Genomic DNA, 19,265 nt, shown 5'->3' with positions numbered 1-19,265 from the left:
CATGAGAGACTAACAAGGGTTGCCATGAAGAGGAAGGTAGTAAGAAAACACTTCTGCTCCTGTGGATGGGGTTGTTAGGAGTCTTGACAGCACTTTCTTTTTCTGTGATGCAAAACACGTATTGTTAAGTACTGATTTTTGTTCCTTACTATATGTAAAAGGAGGGTTGGAGTACATCATCATTCACAATTTCAGGCACAGGTCCCAAAGAGGTTTTCTAGGAAAATTGGTTATTATCTAATATTAACAGTAGGAAATTCTACAGATGAGAGCCCTGAGTGCACTATTAATCTATGCGCTGTTTGTTGGCTGTCCATCACGGGAAGCAGGATATGGATGAGATATACAGGAGGTCAGATCCAGTATTGTTCTTGGTATATTCTTATATTATCTTGTGTTCTGCTTAGCATATTTGTCTTTGGCTATTCAGAACAGAAAAGGGCAGTTTGCCTCTGGTGGTTGATACTATTCAAGAGTAACAAATTTTGAATTGTCTAGTTTATTATGATATATTGATCTCCATCAAAGGTTCCTTGTGGCTTTTTTACCTCCGACACCAGCATGGCTTACACAGTGAAGTGGCTGGGAGCACAGACTAGTGAAGTGATCATTGTTAAATCCAAGACAGCTCCAAGCAGCAGTCAAAGCCCAGCAAGCCAGGAACACCAATTGTATTTCTCCTGTTCACTGATCATGTCAAATGTATTTAAGCCAAGAGAAATCTAATTGGCTCACGCAACATTTGGTATGGCTTCTTGAAGGGCCAGGGCCCGCCAGCCAATTGCACAGTCACTCTGTGAGTCTTCAGCATGGGCTTTTGTGATTCTGGTACATGATTGGTTGTTCCAGGGAGTTACCAGAATGGGTCTCTTCAGCTCTTCTGGGAAGCACTAATTCTGTGATGAAGGAAAGAGATGTTGGGGCTGCTAGGCTGGGATGCCAGCCTCCTGGTGGGACCAAAATCCCCTGGAATTACAGCTCATCTCCAGATTACAGAGTTCCTCTGGAGAAAATGGATACCTTAGAGGGAAGTCTCCATAGCATGGTGCCTCACTGAGGTCCCTCTCATCCCCATGGTCCATCCTCAAATTTACAGGAGTTCCCCAACCTAGATCTGGCAACCCTGCTCTCCCCCCCATCTCCCACCAGTGACCAGGGGAGAGCAGGCAACCCTGCTGCTGGGTACTGAGGACAGGTTTCTCCAATTGGGCTGTCCCTGGATCTGTGGGAAACTCAATTTGCCTCATCTTGGTAACACACAACTTTGCCTATATTTTCAACATATATAAAAGCTATTGTGGTGTCCTGCAGCTTTACATAATGGCAAGTTAATAGTTCTGGATAAAGCAAAACTTCACTTTCCTGCTTGTTATCTGTGTTCTTCTATGCTAGTCATTGAATTACTATTACCACAAAATGCTTCATAAAATGTAGACAACAACTTTCCCTTTGTGGCCTAGTATTTGAATTTAACATCCCAGGATAGCCCAATCTTATCAGATCTTGGAAGCTAAGCAGGGTTGGCTCTGGTTTGTACCAGAGACCACCAAGAAAGCCCAGGGTCGCTATGCTGAGCCAGGCAATCCATCCCTTGAATGAGAACCATAGCTCAGGGAGACTCTCAGATCCATAAATATCCCAGTTGCTCTGTTTTAAGGCTGGAGCTAGCTGTGAACTACCTAGCAGTGATCTTGCACACTTTCCTGGAACATAGGAAGGGCACCTCACTGCAGGAGTGCCACAGGTTGCCTGTCAGCCACATGTGGCTCCGAAATCATTGAGTTGAGTATCACTAGAAGAGCCACTTGCCTCAGTAGCAGGTGTCCCTTTCGTGGCACAGCAGAGATCTTCAGTTCAGCCACAATTCCCAGGTATTTCAAATATGTGCTGGTCTCTCATTTCGTGTTGGGAAACTTGCTTTTGATTTCCCTGTGTTTTTATGCTTCTTTCTCCAGATTTGTCTTCTATGAGGTATTTCAGCAGTCATACCCAAAATTACACCACCCTCTTGCTAGAGGATGAGAAGGGAATTCTTTACGTAGGGGCCAGAGGGGCCATATTTTCCTTAAATTCCACCAACATTGCTGATGGCTCCCATCAGACGGTAAGTGCAACTGCATCTCACTGACATACTAACAATCATTCCCTTTGTGATCTCCTTTGTTGAATATGGATTCCTAAACATAGTTCGTAGCATTACACCAAAGAGATACCTAGGAACACCTTAAAGAGAACCAATTTTGAGAGGGGGCTGAATGTATGCTTTCTGATATTTGGGAGCATAGGCCATCAGAGCTCAATTCCCCATGAGGCTTAGAGGTGGGACCCCTGTTATGCAGACATTGGGCAGGAAGAGGAGTTTGTTCTTGTAGCAGGGAGAGGAGTTTGAATATCTACAGGCACCTACATATCTGTACATCTCTTCATTTAGGGCCTTTATTCCAGAGTGGCCTCTTTCCTGTGCTCTGTGCAGAGTAAGAGGGAACACATTTGGTCAGGTGAAAATCGTCCAGTGTCCCTAAAAGACATTTTTATCTCCCTCCCACCTTTGCTTCCACTTACCCTGGAGCTTTCCTCTAAGCTTTTACTTGCAACATCCCAGTTCCAATTTTGGTCAAGGACTTTTAAAAGCTAATGGACCAAAAAATCCACAGCACTACCCTGGCCTGCACTTCGATAAATCCACTTTCCCTGCAAAAGAAAAACATGAACTTTGAAGAGCCTTTGTGAGTTTCATGGGCTTTGCTTCTTAATGTCACTGCTCAGCCACCATTTCCTTTGTTGGGGCCCCCCAGTGAGTAATGATCCCACCTTTTATTTTGCAGATGGATTGGAAGGCCTCTCCTGAGAAGCAGGCAGAATGCTTGAAAAAGGGCAAGAACAATAAAGTATGTGCAGCCGGAGTCTCTGCCATTTTGCCCCTTTGTCTATGCTGCTGATCTGTTGATGCCTGTAGTGAACAAATGATGCATTGTAGAATTCCTTTGGAAACCATATTATCCTTTCCTCTTTGCAGACGGAGTGCTACAATCATGTCAGGCTTTTACAGCGGCTGAATGCCACCCATCTGTATGTCTGTGGAACATATGCCTTCCACCCCTTCTGCACATACATAGTGAGTAAAAGGTGGGGAAAGGTTCACTGATGACCTTTTTTGGGCAGTGAAGTTTATGGAAAGGAGATTGGATGTTAGTTGTTTGCTGCCAAAAGCTGGACTTTGCAGGTATCAAACTGGCTAATATCTGAGATATCACCTGGAGAAACTGTTTCTGCATACAAAATTAGCAACAGATAAAGATTGGTATTTGGGGCAAAGACCCAGGCCTGGATCCTGACTCCATGGCCTTTGCCAAGAAATGCCATGGTCATAAGGATCAAGATTTATACTGCCTGCCAGAAGGAGAGTTGACTTTTCCCCTCTTGTCCTTTCCAGTAGTTTGTCCTCTGGTGTTGGCTGTTTATTTTCACACAGCATTAAACCCTTCCTGATGTTTTAATAGCTTTGCCCTGGATTATGCTAACATATCAACCCTTTCCGTAAAAGAAGTGTGTGTGTTTGTGTGTGTGTGTGGGGGGTGCAGCATGAACATTCCTCCATTTAATCCCTTTAGGCCTCTGTTTAGAGCACTGAGATACGTTCCTGTTGTTTGGTGCACTAAGAAGAATAATGAATGGATCAGGGAGCAATGAACTCAGATGAACCACACTTGTTTCTGTCTTTCAGCTTAATTTATTTGTGTGACTACTCCATGGACACAAGTTCCTTGGAGCGAGGGTGGGATGCTCATGTGTAAGAGATATATCAAAGTATGCTGGTAGCTACATATTTGTTTGTTTGTTTGCGTGTTTATTCATTTATTACATATATATATATATACTGCCCTTGAAGCTTTGATGCTACAATGATGTGGGGGCCTTTTCAGGTAATGGGCAGTGGAGATCTGCCATGTTTCTCAGCTAGTGCTTGAGTTGCAGGAACATGCTATTTTCCCTGCATTCCTGTTGTGACGTGCTGCAGCTGGTATATCAGCTTCAGAGCTTAGTGCTGTGCAGTGTCAGTTTTTTAAAAACTGTTTGAAGATGCCCTCACTCATAGTGATCTAAAGAGCCTGGTCAGATTAGCAGCAAAACCCCCAAGATGCACTATCAAAGAAACATTTGTGTAGTTCTCCCATTTGTAGTGCCACTCGTGATTCTCTGCCTCCCTGCCCCTTTCCTTCCTTTTGAGGCATAAGACTATGATGAGTTATGATGTGTTATAGAAAAGAGTTGTTAATAAAATGTTAAAAAGTAAAAAGTAAAAAACCTGGTGGGAGGGAAAAGATCTTTCCATTAATGGTGTCCTCTCCTAGCCCAGAGACTTCAGTCTGCTGGCTTGGTGCCTGGAACATTGTTCAAGTAAGAACACCTTATTTGGAAGATCCGGGGCACTGAACTTTCTCCCCTGCTCTGTTATCAGGGCTGCCTGTGGCTAAATTGAACTTTCCCCCTTTCTACCCAGTAGTATTTCTTGCATCATGTGCTCAGAGTAAACATGCCAAAGTAAAGATGCCAATCCTAATAGCTGTCCGGGTTGCCAACGGCCTGGAGGAAAAAAACTTCAGCCATATGTTTCCACACGTTAAAGTGACAGAACATTTTTCTCTGTGCCAGTCTGAAACCCTAGTAGTGGCCCATAGTTACACAGGCCTTTCTAGGACTCCAGCACAGTTTGGATAAAGAGACAAACTATGTAGCCATTTTACTTATTGCTTCCAGAATTTAATTGTTATTTATGGATTGGTTTTTATCCTATGTTTAACACCTCAAGAGTGGTCCAGGTAGCCTACCAACCCCCAAAGCATGAAAAGCACCATAAAAACACAATAAGCACATTAAAAAATCTCTCAAACAGCAGCTTACCTGCATTTAATTAGATTTGGAAAGAAAGACTTTACTGGAAACTGTGGTGTTAGGCTCAGACAAGTTTCCTAGGATATTGCATTCCAAAGAACAAAAGAACCATGGGCAAGTTCTGCTACACTCCCCAGCTATTCCTCCTTCTTACATGAGAAGTAGATTCAGAAGACACTGTTCTATAAACCTCATTACTAGCAAGACTCACACACAGGAACAGGTGATGCAAAGAGCCAGGAGTGAGATGCTACCGCTGACAGGCACTCCATTGGACTGTGATCATCACCTAATGTCTAGATTACCCCATCACTGAGATACTGTAGGCACTGCAAACAGCAACCAGAGCAATATCTGGAGATGAGAAGAAGCAAGTAGTGCCTTATAATCTGGATCAGTTTCAGGTTCATCTCAGTGCAGTCTCTTCTCTTAGAGTCTGATCAACGTAATATTTGGGGAAGGATGTAAGTTCTTTGCAAGAGTGTGAGTAACAGTTTTGTCAAAGGGTTCTTCCTCTTGTTTTACTGTAAAGCTGGTATGTTTCACTGCTGCAGGATATGTTTGACACATTTGCCAAAGGATGATTGAACATCAGTCTCAAAACCAATAATTAGTTTTTCTAATGTTATCGCAGTCATAATTTCAGGAAGAAAGAATTCAAAACCAATTTATTCAGAGACCATCAAATGTACAGAGTGTGAGAGCTCTTCCTGTTTCTTGAATGAAGTATCCACTACAGTTCCTCTTGGGCACAGAATTTGGAGATCGATGGGATAATCAAATCTGTACTTAGTGCTCAACTTCTAGATCAATCTTCTTGCCTGGAGTACTTCCCATTACAAGTTCATTTATGGAGGGTGTCAAAGTCTCATGAACCATTTGATGCCTTGTTGCAGTGCTTGTAAACATGTTCTTCCTGGATGCACGTGATTGGGAAGGAGCAAGAGAGAGCTTTAATAAAAGAGAGAGCCAAGGACTGCTTTCACATAAGGGCCTTTTTGTTGTTCTACAATCAGCTGGAAGCAAAATTATAGTTGTGATTCCACCCAGTACTTAATAGAGAACTCCAACCCATTAAAACCCCTCAATTCCTGCCCTCATATTTAGATTCTGTTGTTTCTCTCCAGTGCATTGGAGTCAAATTGGCAATTTTGCAAACAGTCCCTTATTGTTATCTCATGCCCTGTGAAGGTAATCTGCTATTGGTTGAAATAAAGAATTAGTTGACTCCAAGAACAGCTCCAGTGGTGAAGCTTTTCAGGTGCCTGCCAGGTACCTTTCCCAGGCATGTAATGTCCCAGTTTATCAAACAGCAGTAGTAGTGCAGCTTTCCCACCTTCCTCCCCTCTTCAGGGCCAGGTGTGCTTCTACAGCTGAAGCTGACTCCCTCTCACTCCTGCATGCTTGTGTCTCCTTTCCCAAGGGTAGTGGCATGTGCCCCAGGTGGTGCTTGTCTTCCTGAAGGCCAAGAGTGAGCAAGCAAGGGAGGGGTAGGAAGTAGGCAGTGAGGGTTTCTGTGGCAGTGTGTGGCTAGGGGTGGACAGCTGGAGCTGCATGTGTGGCCAGTTGAGTTCCACTGTCACAGACAACTTGAATAAGGGAAGAAGATTGGTTGCACAATTTCCAAAGAGAAGTGAAAATGATAAACAAACAAGGAGACACAGCATCTCCTACTCTACGCACCATTGCCCTGGAGATCTGGCAATGCCCTACTTATAGTCATACACTTTCTGGGTATTGACAGCACCGGTAGATGCCAAATACATCAACAAATTCTGCAATCACAGCAGTGGGGGAGGGGTCAGGAAGAACTCCATGGGGGATATTTATCTCCTTCACCTCCGATATGTGCTCCTTTCTCTTTTTCTGGTCTCTCATATATCCTTATAATATTGTAGGGAATTGTGCTAGGGAAAAAAATCCTGCGTTCTGATAGCTGTATGGTGGCCAGAATAACCATGATTCACCTCTCCTTTACAGTTGCTCAAAGTGCCTCCATCTTCCACTGCACAGTAGCCCTCTGTCCCAGAGCAACAGGAATATTCTCCATTACAGTACTGTTGTACTGAATTGAATAGTGGGTGAATCCATCTCTAACTATTGTCCTACTACCAACCTGTTTACCAAGTCCTGCTCAACCTCTATAAGTTGACAAACAGAAAATCCAGTGCAGCTAAGTAGAAACACTTCTGTGCATAAGTCACTCAGCAGCATTTTTCCTCTGACACAGTACTTGTGTCAAAGGTAACGGTATTCATTCTGCATTTACAATGCTTTCAGCTCACTGTCTCTACTCTATAAATTCACCTAGCAGAAATCTGTCTCCACAGTGTTCAAGTTCACAGCCAGTAATAGTTTTCCCATTTTGTGGTCAAAGGGTTTTTAAAGGGACTTGCATGGTTGCATCTCCCAGTTTGATTCTGTGATTGTTTCAAAATTACTTGTGAATCTGCTGATACTTATAGTGACATTTGTGGCCTTAGACTTCTTTAATTTAAGACTGCTTTCTTAGTAGCTATTATGTCCACAAAATGGACTGGCAATTTTTATGTCCTGACACTTGACCCACCAGATATGGTACTTCCTTTTGAATAAGGCAGGACTTCATCCTGACATCACTATTTTGCTAAAAAAGATTTCTGAATTCTCCTTCTCTTTGAAAATCATGCAACCCATCCTCTTTCTTTATCCTTTTTAATTTTAAACTCAAGCATTTTCTTTATAATGCTGAATCTCACCACACTCACAAAGCCCTATGCATTCATTCTGCTCTTTATGTAAGATCTATCCTGCTCCTGCTCTCAGTACCTGCTGCTTTCATTTGAGCACTTTCCAATTCATTAGCCTCCAGCTGGAGACAAGTTGTTTGAAAAAGAGACCAGAGTTTATGACTGATCTATGGATTCATTGAACAGCACCAAAAAGATACAATTTGTTATCCAGCAGGAGGCTGTGCTGCTGTCTGGCGTAGTAATACCTTTGGCTACAATCCTAGGCAAGGTTACTTTGGAAGAAGCCCCATTGATCTCAGTGGAACTTATGCCTCGAATAAACATGGAGATGAGGGGCTGTTTTTGGCTTTCTTTTTAGGCCACGGGAGTCAATAATAGGGATGAGCACAAACTATGTGAGAAGCCAAAACTTGTGCTGAATTCTGGCAGGATCAGGGCTTGGGAGGCGTGATCTCTGGAGAAATCTCTGAAATTTTGGGTGCAGCTAAGAAAACAAAACCCACCCAGAAAAATTCTAGACGGGGGGGGGGGGTAGTGTTTTCCAGCCTTAGAAGCACAAATAGGGATTCTCCAAAGCTTGATGGGCAATAACAGAGTTTCCATTCATTGCAAGGGGGCTCAAATCTATATATTGTAGGACAAGCGCACATTCTGTTTATTGGGGTTGTAGTTTTGGACGGAGAGGGTGTACTCGCAAAAGAGCTTTGCTGCTGGCCTTGGTGGGGAGATTGCTTAGCTAGTTTACTCAGTCAGGAACCAGGGAGCTTGGCTTTGCCCTGAGTTCCTCTGTTTTCTGATTTGGGTTTTATTTATTTATTAATTATATTTACCCCACCCTTCCCCAGAGACTCATGTGGCTTACAAATTTTTTTACAATGTATAAGAAATTTTAAATTAAAATGCATAAGTTTTCAATTACATATTAGGTTTTAAAAAATTAAATAATCAAATATTAATTACCAAACTAATTGGTTTCAGCCTCCTTCCCCAAGTAAAAAAGAGGGGGAGGAACAAGATGTTCACTCAGATGAACTTCAGCTGGATGGGTTTTTTAATGTTCTTTCTTTTTCCTATGCTTCAGCCTGGCAGAACAGCTCTGTCTTGCAGACCCTGAAAAATAGTTTAAGGTCCTGATCTTATTTCACCATGGGCCAGGGCTCCTAAGCAGATTTTGTTCACTAAAATGTAATATTCTTGGGGGACATAGTTGAAGAAGTGGTCCTGTAGATAAGAAGCCTCCAGACCATTTAGGGCTTTAAAGGTGAGAACCAAAACCTTGAATCTGATTCCCCATCTGGAGCCAGTGCAGCTGGGAGTGCACAGGGTGTTTGTGTGCTTTCCCTTGTATCCCTGTGAAGACCTAAGCAGCTGCATTTTGGACCAATTGCAGTTTCTGGAGCAGCCTCAAGGGCAGCCCTGTGTAGAGCGAATTACAGTTATCTAGCCTGGAGGTGACCATTGCATGGATCACAGTGGCTAGATAGTGTGCCAACAGGTATGGTGCACGTTGTTGTGCCTGGCAGAGGTGGTAGAGCACCTGGTGGGCGACATTTGTGATCCGGGCCTCCATAGTTAAGGAGGCATCCAGAACCAGGCTCTTAACGGAGGTTGCAGGTGTTAAATGGACCCAATCTAGAGCTGGGAGTTGCAGTACCTCAGCTGCACCATGTTGGCCCAGCCAAACAACCTCTGTGTTGGCTGGATTCAACTTCAGCTGACTTCACTTGCCTCCAGACGTTTGTTTGCTGCATAGATGGAAAAATTGGGATTGAATTCCTCTTTCATATATCAAGCATTTTTGTTTAGCAGGATTTTCCTGCTATCTGATTCCTTGTTGTTTTACCTTTCTTTTTCTTTTATTTAACCTCCCCCCCCCACACACACACACACTTTAGGTTGCAGTAAGATGAGTGATTGCTCTTTGAGGGTTTTGGGGGGGTTGCTTTTTGGGGAGGGGAGCTTCAGTTTAGTTCTTTGTCATTTTATCCCCCACACACAGGGATGCGTTTTGTTTTGGGGTGATCTGTGTGTGCCTTTACTGGCCACTGACTTTACTGCCCACAGTTCTCCATTTGAAACCCATCCAGTGGCCTGCTTCTCCTTGGGGAGTGAGCTGTCTTTTTCAGCCTGCCTCCCTGCACCCACTCTGTCCAGGGTGACTTGTTCCAGTCTCAGGGAGTGATTTTAGTGCCCAGCTCTCCATGCCTAGTTTACAGGCATGGACAAATGCAGCAGTGGTGCTTTAAAAGCAGAGCCCCCCCCTGCCAGGTACAACACCATAGGTCCATGCTGTTAGAGTCAGCTTGGTGTAGTGGTTAAGAGAGATGGCCTCTAATTTGGAGAACCAAGTTTAATTCCCTACTCTTCCCCTTGCAGCCAGCTGAGTGACCATGGGCCAGTCACGGTTCTCTTAGAGTTCTCTCAGATTCACCTACCTCACAGGATGTCTGTTTTGGGGAAAGGAAGGGAAGGCAATGGCAAGCCACTTTGAGTAGTAAAAAGTGGGGTATAAACAAACAGCTCTTTATAGATGCTGGTGATAATCCAATCCCCCCCCCCCGCTCCAGCTCTTATCTCTTATTCATTCATTCATTCATTCATTCATTCATTCATTCATTCATTCAATTTATATACTGCCCTCCCTGAAGGCTCAGGGCGGTTTACATATAACAGTAACTAAAACTATACATGGAACCATACATATAATAATTATAACATTCATATTATTAACTGGTATAACTGGGTAACAGTATAACATAACAGTATAACATAAGCAATAGTAATTCAAACAGGCCCAGGAGTCTTAGTGGGCTTCTGGGGGGGGGGGGGGCAGGGGCCCTGCAGATGTTAGCTTGGTTGCCTGGCCCCAGCCAAATGCCTGGTGGAAGACCTCCCTTTGGCAGGCCCTTAGTCAAGAATGTGGCAATTAGTTTTTTTTCCTGAAGACCTGCTGTCCACAAGGTGGGAGGAGGGAGCAAGAGTGCTGATGCAATCTTCTAACCTGAACCGGGTTTTCCCAGTTTGTGTCCATCTCTAGTTAATAAGTTAGTCTTTCAATTGTTAAGGAAGGCTGAGATCAGTTGAAACATTCCCGTAAGGCTGGGATAAAAATAAACCCATTCCCATCCGTGTCTGCATTTCACTGCAAATGTTTTCTTTTCACTAAACAAGGAGAATAATAATCAAGTATAAAAGAAATACAAAACAAAAAAAGGATCTAGTTGTCTTCTCAGCAGGCCTAGAATACTCCGTTGGCCACAGAAATGATTTGGGGATACTGTAAAATTTGTGTGCTTTACTCTGGCATTTTTTTGGGTAACTGCACCGATCATTTGCAGCCCACACATTCAGAATGCTCCTTGCCATGCCGGTCATGGACCACAGTGGCTGGTATAGCTACGATTATGCCAAACCAGTGACAGCTCCCACAACAGGAAATACCTCTTCTTTGGGGCATTTTCAGTTTTTGTACTAGGTGAAGTTATTATAGGGAATAAGGTCCACCTTCCGAGGAAGCCTGTTCCACTGAGGAACCGCAGGTTCGTATCTCAGCTCCCCCATGAACTCCCAGGGCAAGCTGCTTTTCTCTCATTCTCCTAGCTGCCAGGTGGGGATAATAATTCTGAGTTACCTTACATGGCTGTTCACTAAGCTGATGTCCTGGGTAAAGCAATATGTTATTTACTAGGCTAGTGATGCTGATGCATGGTCCGAACAGGCCTTGGAACAACAGGGCTTCTGCCCCAAGGACAAATGCTGTGTTAGCCTGGGGATACTGTCCCTGGTTGTCCACAGTGGCGGCAGCAGCGAGTTCTGGTGATCATCTCTGCCCTGCATGGCAGCTGTAGCAGTGGCAGAGCTCCTGTCCAACGAGTGATGTGGGGAAGAGAGAGTCCTTCCACTCCAGAAAAGACTTTTCATTGGGGAGTAACCTCCAAACTGAACCTGGCTAAAAGCTCCACACAGGGACCCCTGATCTCCAAGCTATGTGGTCCTCTGTCCTGAGGGTGGTCTGTCTCTGCTCTTTCCATTCTCTAGGATACCAACAAGTTGATGCCACCATCAGTCCTTGAGGAAGGGAAGGAAAAATGTCCCTATGATCCTAGCCATGGCTACACAGGTCTAATTGTGGGTACGTACTTTGCTTCTCCCCCTCTTTCCTTTGCAGCCATTCCTTTTGGGTTTACCCAGCATGGCCAAGGCACAGTGCATGGTGTAGGTACATGCATTAAAGTTAATCTGAAGCTCCTTGTGCATCTTCCCCCCTCCTCCACCAGCCCGGTTCCATCTAGCACTTAATTTTGGCGGCCAGAGCAGAGGCAATCTCCCTCTCCACAAATCACTTGGGTCTCGCTATCTGTGCAGCACAGCTGGCTCTCTCCCATCCAGGCACGGGTCGAATCCCAAACTAATCAGACGCTGCACAGCAACAAAATAAAATAAATGACAGGGAAATTATGGGTAATGCTTCGGTTATTCTCCTTGAACTGTGTGCAGAAACGGCCATGCATTGGCACCCAGTGGCATGTAATCTCAAGAGTATGCCTCTCTCCTTGTGGCTCTTATAACAGGAGGCTTCCTGATTAGAGCAGGTGCAGAAGGATTGGTTTACCAAGGAGGGAGGCCTTCCGTTGAGGCTGAAGAAGAGGCCAAAGCCAGTCGGCAAATCGTCCTTTCCTAACCTTACCTCATTTGCTGCATTGTTTCCCAGATGGCAGTTTATATACGGCAACACGCTATGAATTCCGCAGCCAGCCAGACATCCGACGCAGCCTGTCCCAGCGGGTTCTAAAGACGGAGGAATCCCCTTTGCACTGGTTGAACGGTAGGCTCCGTGGATCTCAGAACTGTCTCTCCTGTCCCTTTTGTCTGCCCCAAGCAGCAGGTCAAGAGGCCTGTTCTGCTGCTATCAGCCAAGCCCGTAGTCACAAGGGGGAGGGTGTTTGCATTTGAGGGAGGAATGATTATAAGTCAGTTTGAAACAACAGATACCAAAAAATGTCTAATATGCTTTAAGTTCCATAATACAGTAGTTTAAATTAAATTGCATTTGAAGTGCCTTGTGCCGAGGCATGCCGTAGATTGTAGGGTGATCACTGACGGATACTCAATTCATGAAAGGGAGGTTACATGTGCCCAGTGCTGTACTACTTGGCTAAATGATTGTTGGACTTCCCAGCATAAAATGACATCCTCCTTAGTGGTAGTAATTACATTTCATCCAGTGACGTAGCAGGTTACCATGAGGCTTCTAAGCAGTGGGAAGAAAGGCAATATGTCGAAATAGAAATTATATTCAATTCCTTCATGGATGGAGCCTCTGAAAAGAGTTCAGGTTATCCGTTTGGGGGGAGGGAATGAGGGGAACTTGTTATAAGGTTTAAGCTTGCCTGAGTATTATTATGCATCTTCAGATGTTGAGCTTTTATCCTAGATTTTTAGGGAGAGTAAGTTAGTAGTTTTTACATTGGTGAATCAAAGGCATTCCGCAGATGTTCAGAGACACATATTCTTTTCCATGTATGTTGCAACAAGGCGGATTGCACTCATTGATGGTATTTGGGCTGAGTGAGGCTGGGCTTTCTCTTCCTGCCATCCTCCCATGACAGCTTGCTCCCAAAGTAGATTCCCTACTGCTGAGGAGGTAGTCCCTAATCCCTAATACTATATAAAGCAGAGTCAGATGGGGTTTTGCTCTCCATTTTTACTTATCATTGCTGACATTAAAAAAGGAAAGGGGAAAAAACACACAAAAGAAAGAAAGGGACAAAAGACTGCAGAAAGGGCAGGCGGAGTGAACCGAGTCAGAAGGAGGTTAATCAGCTCTGCCAAAGAGTCCTTGTGCTATCTTTCAGCCCTCCCTCCCACTCCGCTGCCAAGTAATTAGATGAAACAGAGATTGCATATATTCCTTTCTGTCTCCGAAAGGACAGAATTGAGAGCTGAAAATTCAGAGAGAGGGCTTGGGGAATTACTAAGGGAGCATGGCCCCCGTGTGCCCCATCTCTAAAGCTGTGCGGTTCCATAGCTGTGAGAGTGATCTGTTTCAAGGGCTCTGCCGTCTGATGCTTTCCCTGTCCTTGGTTTGTACAGATGCTGACTTTGTGGCTTCCATGTTGGTCAGGGAGAGCACGAACAGCCTGGTGGGGGACGATGACAAGATCTACTACTTCTTCACAGAGCGAGCAGGAGAAGAGAGCACCTCTCTCTTTGACAAGAACCAGCTGCCCAGGGTTGCCAGGGTGGCCAGAGTGTGCAAGGTAAAGAGAGGGGGTGCCGTGAAGGCTTGGGGCATGCTGTGCTTAGGAATTGGAAACATTTCCCCAGCTCTGGCATCAGGGCTCGCGTCACTTGGATCCTCACCAGCACTTAGAACCCTGAGAGAAGCTCACTTGAGAATGTTCTTGAGAGTGTGGGTTGGGGCATGAAGGCATTGCCCTAGCCAAGGTCCATCAGATGTCAACCAATCGTTGTGCTACATCAGGGTTTCTCAACCAGGGTTTAATGAAATCCTAGGGTTTCTTGATGTCCTTGGAAAGGTTTCCTGAATGGGTGGGAGTTAGTTATTTTTTATACCTTTTTAAAAATTGTTAAACATTTACCAGGTGATATGACCATATATGGTTGTGTTGATTCACCCATCCCTACCAAAATAGCCAGTGAAGGGCCTGGGGGGGGTGGGAAGGGAAGTGACCTTGGGTGGGCATGTACACAGCTATGCTTCCTAATCATATTCTGCATGATTGCACTACTGGGGTTTCTCAAAGCCTGAAGAGTTTCAGGGGTTTCTCAATGGTATAAAGGCTGGAAAAGGCTGTGGTCTGGGCAGTGATGGGCTCCAGGTCTTCTGCTCTTACTATGGTGATCGAGGAGTTGAACATGGTTTGATTGGAATGAGCAGAGCCCTGACCTTAGATAGGATTCTGACGGCAGATCCCAGGCGGGGTGCAGTGCCCCAGAGCAGCCTGAGAGCAGAGCTGGTGGCATTTGGACTGCCATGGATCATTTGGTGGAGATGCTGCTGAGCTCTGAACCTCCACTCAGCCTTCTTGTTCCTGGTGGTTTGTCCCAGTATTCTGTAGCCTGGTTACTGCTTTGGTCCTAGACTACAAACACAAGGACTGTGAGGGCTTGTTCACAAGCTACATTTGTAGGAGAGATTTCCACCAGTATGCCTAATAGCCTACCATTGCAATTTTGATGCCCCATTGCAGTTTTGGAAACATTTCTGATGCTGCATTTTTTGTAAAGTTAACCATTTAGCTCAATAAGCTGCCACAAATCCTGATGGGTAGATGATAAGGAACCAGCTGGTGTCTCAATACCTGCAAGAAAGTTTTGGTCCTTAACCATGTTTGCCTAGAAGTAAGCTTTACTGATTCAAGAGGACTTACACCCTCAAAGGTCTGTGTAGGATTGCTGTCTTGGTTGAGGTCCCTGCCGAGTAATGAAGATTACAGACCAGAAAGTCACTGCTAGGACAACGGTGAACAGATCTGCCCAACATTTGTGAAGACTGGGTGTGGGCCCCTCCCCCCCATCCAGTCCAAGGTTGAGCAGGAGAGACGTTAGAAGAGGTTTAGCCCTTCACAGCAATGTGGTTCCACTGATCAAAACTGACCTGCTTCCTTGCTTGAATGGGAGTAGTGGGCATTTCATCTAGTTTGACCCTTGGTGTAGCCTAGCCTACCCGTGGTGAAGACAATGTCAGATAGCCCCATGTGGGCTCATTGGAAGAAAACAAAAGAGATCATGAAGAACCGCTGTGGGCTGCAGAATGCTGCAAGGACAAACTCTGTGTCTCTTCTGCCTGTGATGCCAGGGCAGGAATAGTTCAGAGGGAGATGAGATAGGCTTCTGGCTGTGCTGGTGGCAAGGTGCCCTTGGCCCCCTGAATAAGCTGTATCACTCCCATAATTGCAGCGGTCAGCGTGGTCATTTTTTCTTGAAAACCTTTGTGCACAGCAAGGATAGTCAACGCTCAGAGCAGAAGTCCCTGTTCCTAGCATCTTCCAGGTGTGGCTGACTCTGTTCAGGGCTTTGAGGTACGATCCACATTCCCAGTGCAGACGAGACTGTCCCCCACAACTGCCTCCTTGGTGGTTTGACAGTAAGAATACTCCAAGTGCATCCAAGCAAGCACCAGGCAGAGCTGACCCAGCTGTGTGGAATCCATAATTGGGGTGCTTTTGACAGATGGCTCTGGTTGCAAGGGCACAGAGGACTCTGCTTGTGGCTTGGTGTTTCTTGGCTGGCTGAATCTCAGTCCTAGCAACCAGTAGAAAGCTTGGAGCAGTCTCAGAGAGGAGCTGAGGACTGAGCTCGGCCACGAAAGATTTAAGGAGCTTGAGATGGGCCTGATCACAAGCTTAAGAGATGATCTGATTACTGTTCCCAGGGAGAAAGCCTTGAGAGAGAGAGAATGAGAGCCAGTGGCAGGAAGTTAAAGCTGGATGAATGCAGTCAGAAAGATTCTTTAAAGAAGCAAACCAAACCAGGGAGGGTGATGAGGTTTGGTTGTCAGTGGCGGGGAGCTTCATCTCTATGGCTTCATCTCCCATGCCTTTGGCAGAAGGTTTTGTTTCTTCTTTCTGATCCCAGAGGCTTCAGCTACATCTTGGGATAGGAATGATCTTGTTTGGTGGAGACAGACTTCCCGTTGGTCTTGTGGTGGCTTTTGTTACTGTAGAGGAATGAGCAGGTTTCACTGATGTCCACCAGAGCCTGGCCTTGCTGAGTTTGTCTCATAGAGAAGCAGAAATAGGTTCTGAAAGCAAAAGTTTCAGCTGGATTAGTGGGCCTAGAAAGATAGAATAATGAGTAGCTCATCTGATTAGTTCAGTGTTGGAAACGCTCCTTTATGGGGTGCAGTGCCTATTTCATTGATTGTCTGGGCATCATTTGGGGAATATGTGACATCATCCAGAGTGTATGAAGTAGGTAATAGGATATACATGATGCTGGAGATCTGAGACTTAATTTTCCAAAAATGGGGCCCCAGAAGAAGAGTTGGTTTTTAGACTCCACTTTTCACTTTTCAAAGTGGCTTATAATTGCCTTCCCTTCCTCTCCCCACAACAGACATCTTGTGAGGTAGGTGAGGCTGAGAGAGCTGACAGGATTGCTCAAAGCAGCATTATCAAGGCTGTGACAAGCCCAAAGTCAACCAGCTGGCTGCATGTGGAGAAGCGGGCGAACCAAACCCAGCTTGCCAGATTAAAGACTGCCACTCTTAACCATACTGGCTCTCTAACTGCAAAAAGCAGCCACTGGCAAGTGTGAGGGGGGCCGGGTGATTATGGGCTGCATGCTCTAGCAAAAGCCGTTCACTGTTCCCCCTCTTGCCCATGCATACCCAATTGCCTCCGTCAAAACTGCCCCCTCCCTAGTCGCCTCTAAAACAGAGAAATGACTGGCACTGCAGTTCTCCCCTGCCAGGACTAAAGGAAACCCAGAGACAGTTTTGAAATGAGAAGTAGAGAGACTACTTCCCCATCCCTGTTGGCCCATTCTGCAGTTGCATTTTAAAGATAAGTTGAAATAATGTTCAGCATTCAAACCTCATGCCTGGCAACATGGATTCTGACCTGTTAATCTTAGGCCGATGCGTAATGGAGAGGGCAAGCCTCCAGATTCTCAGTGTTATGCACAATTTGGTCCTAGTGCCTTCAAATCCACAGTAGCCCCACATGTACCAGACATCAAGTGCTTACAAGATTCAAAGGGCTTAGAATCCAGGGTAACATCCAAATGTTATATAGAGAGGGTAGGCCTGTTAGGAGCAGTCTCAGTATATTCTAAGTAGCACAGAGTATTTCCATTTGTGTAATCTGTGTTTGTGCCCATTGTTGGTCCTTCTGGGCCTCTTGACACATAGAATGTGAAACTCCAGCAGCATCTGACAGTGGTAGACTGGGAAGGTAAAATGGCCCTGGAACAAGCCAACCTCAGAGTTCGCTCTGGTACTACAAACCAGCCATGGTGGTCCGTTAGGGTAGTGGCCCACTGGAAAGTTTCCCTGAGAGTTAAGTGGCCAGCCCACCCTTTATATGTGTGTCTGAGGGCTCTTGGGTCCAGCATGTATGAGATGAACACAAACTTTGTAAGCCTTTCTGTATTTGCCCATTCCAGAATGACCTTGGCGGCAAGAAGATCCTCCAAAGGAAATGGACCTCCTTCATGAAGGCAAGGCTGGCCTGCTACATTCCCTACTATGAAGTCCTCAAGGATGTTTATCATCTGGATGGAGGGGACTGGCGGAGTACTGTTTTCTATGCAACATTCACCTTATCAGCACAGTGGTAAGCCAAATACACATATATACTGTTACAGTGGACTCTATCCTACTCAGCACACAGAAAGTGCATGAAGCTTTTCTTCATTCTGCAGAACTTTTTGGATGCTGGAAAGACTATGGAGTTACAGGATCCATGCATAGGGGCAGCTGTGTCAGTCAGCTGGCTGGAGAGAGAAGGGGCACAAAGGTGAACTGCCTTCTCCCCTCACTGGCACTTTGAGGAAGGAGGCATCAATTTCACCCACTTATCCGTCCTCACTCCAGCTCCTCCAGCCCACTTGGTTGTTCCTCTGTGTGTCCCACAGCCTTGAGACTGATTCTTCCAGGGTCAAGAAAGAAGTGTAGCAATTTAGAGGAATATGGGGGAAACTATACTTACGGCACAGTAAGGCAGCCAACATGCTGAGTAAGGCAGCCGATATGCTGTCTGAAGCTCTGACCACGAGGCTGGGAGTTCGAGCCCAGCAGCTGGCTCAAGGTTGACTCAACCTTCCATCCTTCCGAGGTCGGTAAAATGAGTACCCAGATTGCTGGGGGGTAAAATGGTAATGACTGTGGAAGGGAATGGCACACCACCCTGTACTGAGTCTGCCAAGAAAATGCTAGAGGGCGTCACCCCTCAGATATGACTCGGTATTTGCAGGGGATACCTTTACCTTTTATACCTCCCACACACAGAGTAGTAAGATATTGCCCAGTTTGTTGGATACAGAATTAGTTGTTGCCATTCAAGAAAGAGACCTTCTGCGTCTTGCTTGTGAATGAAGCTGCTGATTCACTCATCCACTGCTAGTTTACCTGGGCTGTTGTGCTGGCTGAGGTCCTTGAGTCTCTCAACCCACTTGCCGCTACAGTCAATACCCTTTTTTAGTTGCTTAGGGATTCTATTTTCTGATGGGGGTGGGCATGTGTTGTGTGGGTGGAATTCAAATTGAGCCAAGGGGACTTTCTTTTGTGGTTGCCAATAAAATCCTCCTTCCAGATTTATTTGCACCCATCACTAATTCCTTTTGCTTGAATTGGTGCTGAGGGCAAGTCACAGAGGGGACACTTGAGGGGTGAGCATCTGTGCAACATAGCATAATCCAAGCAGTATATGCAGGAGACAGTGTGTGTGTGTGCATGCATTTTCTGCTAGTTAATGGTACAGTGTATATTAACAAGCTGTCTCCCAGCTACCTAGCAGCTTTCCCCTGTAGTCTCTGTCAACATGTCAAGTCACAGCACACTCATGGCCATCCCCTTGGGTTTTCAAGGCAAGGGACATTCAGTGGTGGTCTGTTATTGCCTTCCCCTGCATAGAGATCCTGCCATTCCTGGGTGGTCTCCCATCCAGTCTGAGG

At 45.5% G+C, this 19,265-nt stretch overlaps 1 protein-coding gene across 5 annotated transcripts in view; it reads left to right on the top strand.

Moving 5' to 3' along the window:
- SEMA4G (semaphorin 4G) overlaps positions 1 to 19,265 on the top strand; it is a 104,675-nt gene that overhangs the window by 76,293 nt on the left and 9,117 nt on the right. For all 5 annotated transcript variants that reach the window (XM_077349560.1, XM_077349557.1, XM_077349558.1 and 2 more), the window contains 7 exons: positions 1,956 to 2,104; positions 2,826 to 2,888; positions 3,017 to 3,115; positions 11,664 to 11,757; positions 12,337 to 12,450; positions 13,719 to 13,885; positions 17,757 to 17,926. In XM_077349560.1, the coding sequence (XP_077205675.1) occupies positions 1,967 to 2,104; positions 2,826 to 2,888; positions 3,017 to 3,115; positions 11,664 to 11,757; positions 12,337 to 12,450; positions 13,719 to 13,885; positions 17,757 to 17,926 (845 nt within the window). In that variant the 5' untranslated portion in view covers positions 1,956 to 1,966. The remainder of the gene's footprint in view (positions 1 to 1,955; positions 2,105 to 2,825; positions 2,889 to 3,016; positions 3,116 to 11,663; positions 11,758 to 12,336; positions 12,451 to 13,718; positions 13,886 to 17,756; positions 17,927 to 19,265) is intronic.

The sequence above is a fragment of the Paroedura picta genome, chromosome 8 (assembly GCF_049243985.1).
Source record: "Paroedura picta isolate Pp20150507F chromosome 8, Ppicta_v3.0, whole genome shotgun sequence".
NCBI lineage: Eukaryota > Metazoa > Chordata > Lepidosauria > Squamata > Gekkonidae > Paroedura > Paroedura picta.
This window is presented reverse-complemented; position numbering and strand designations above follow the sequence as displayed.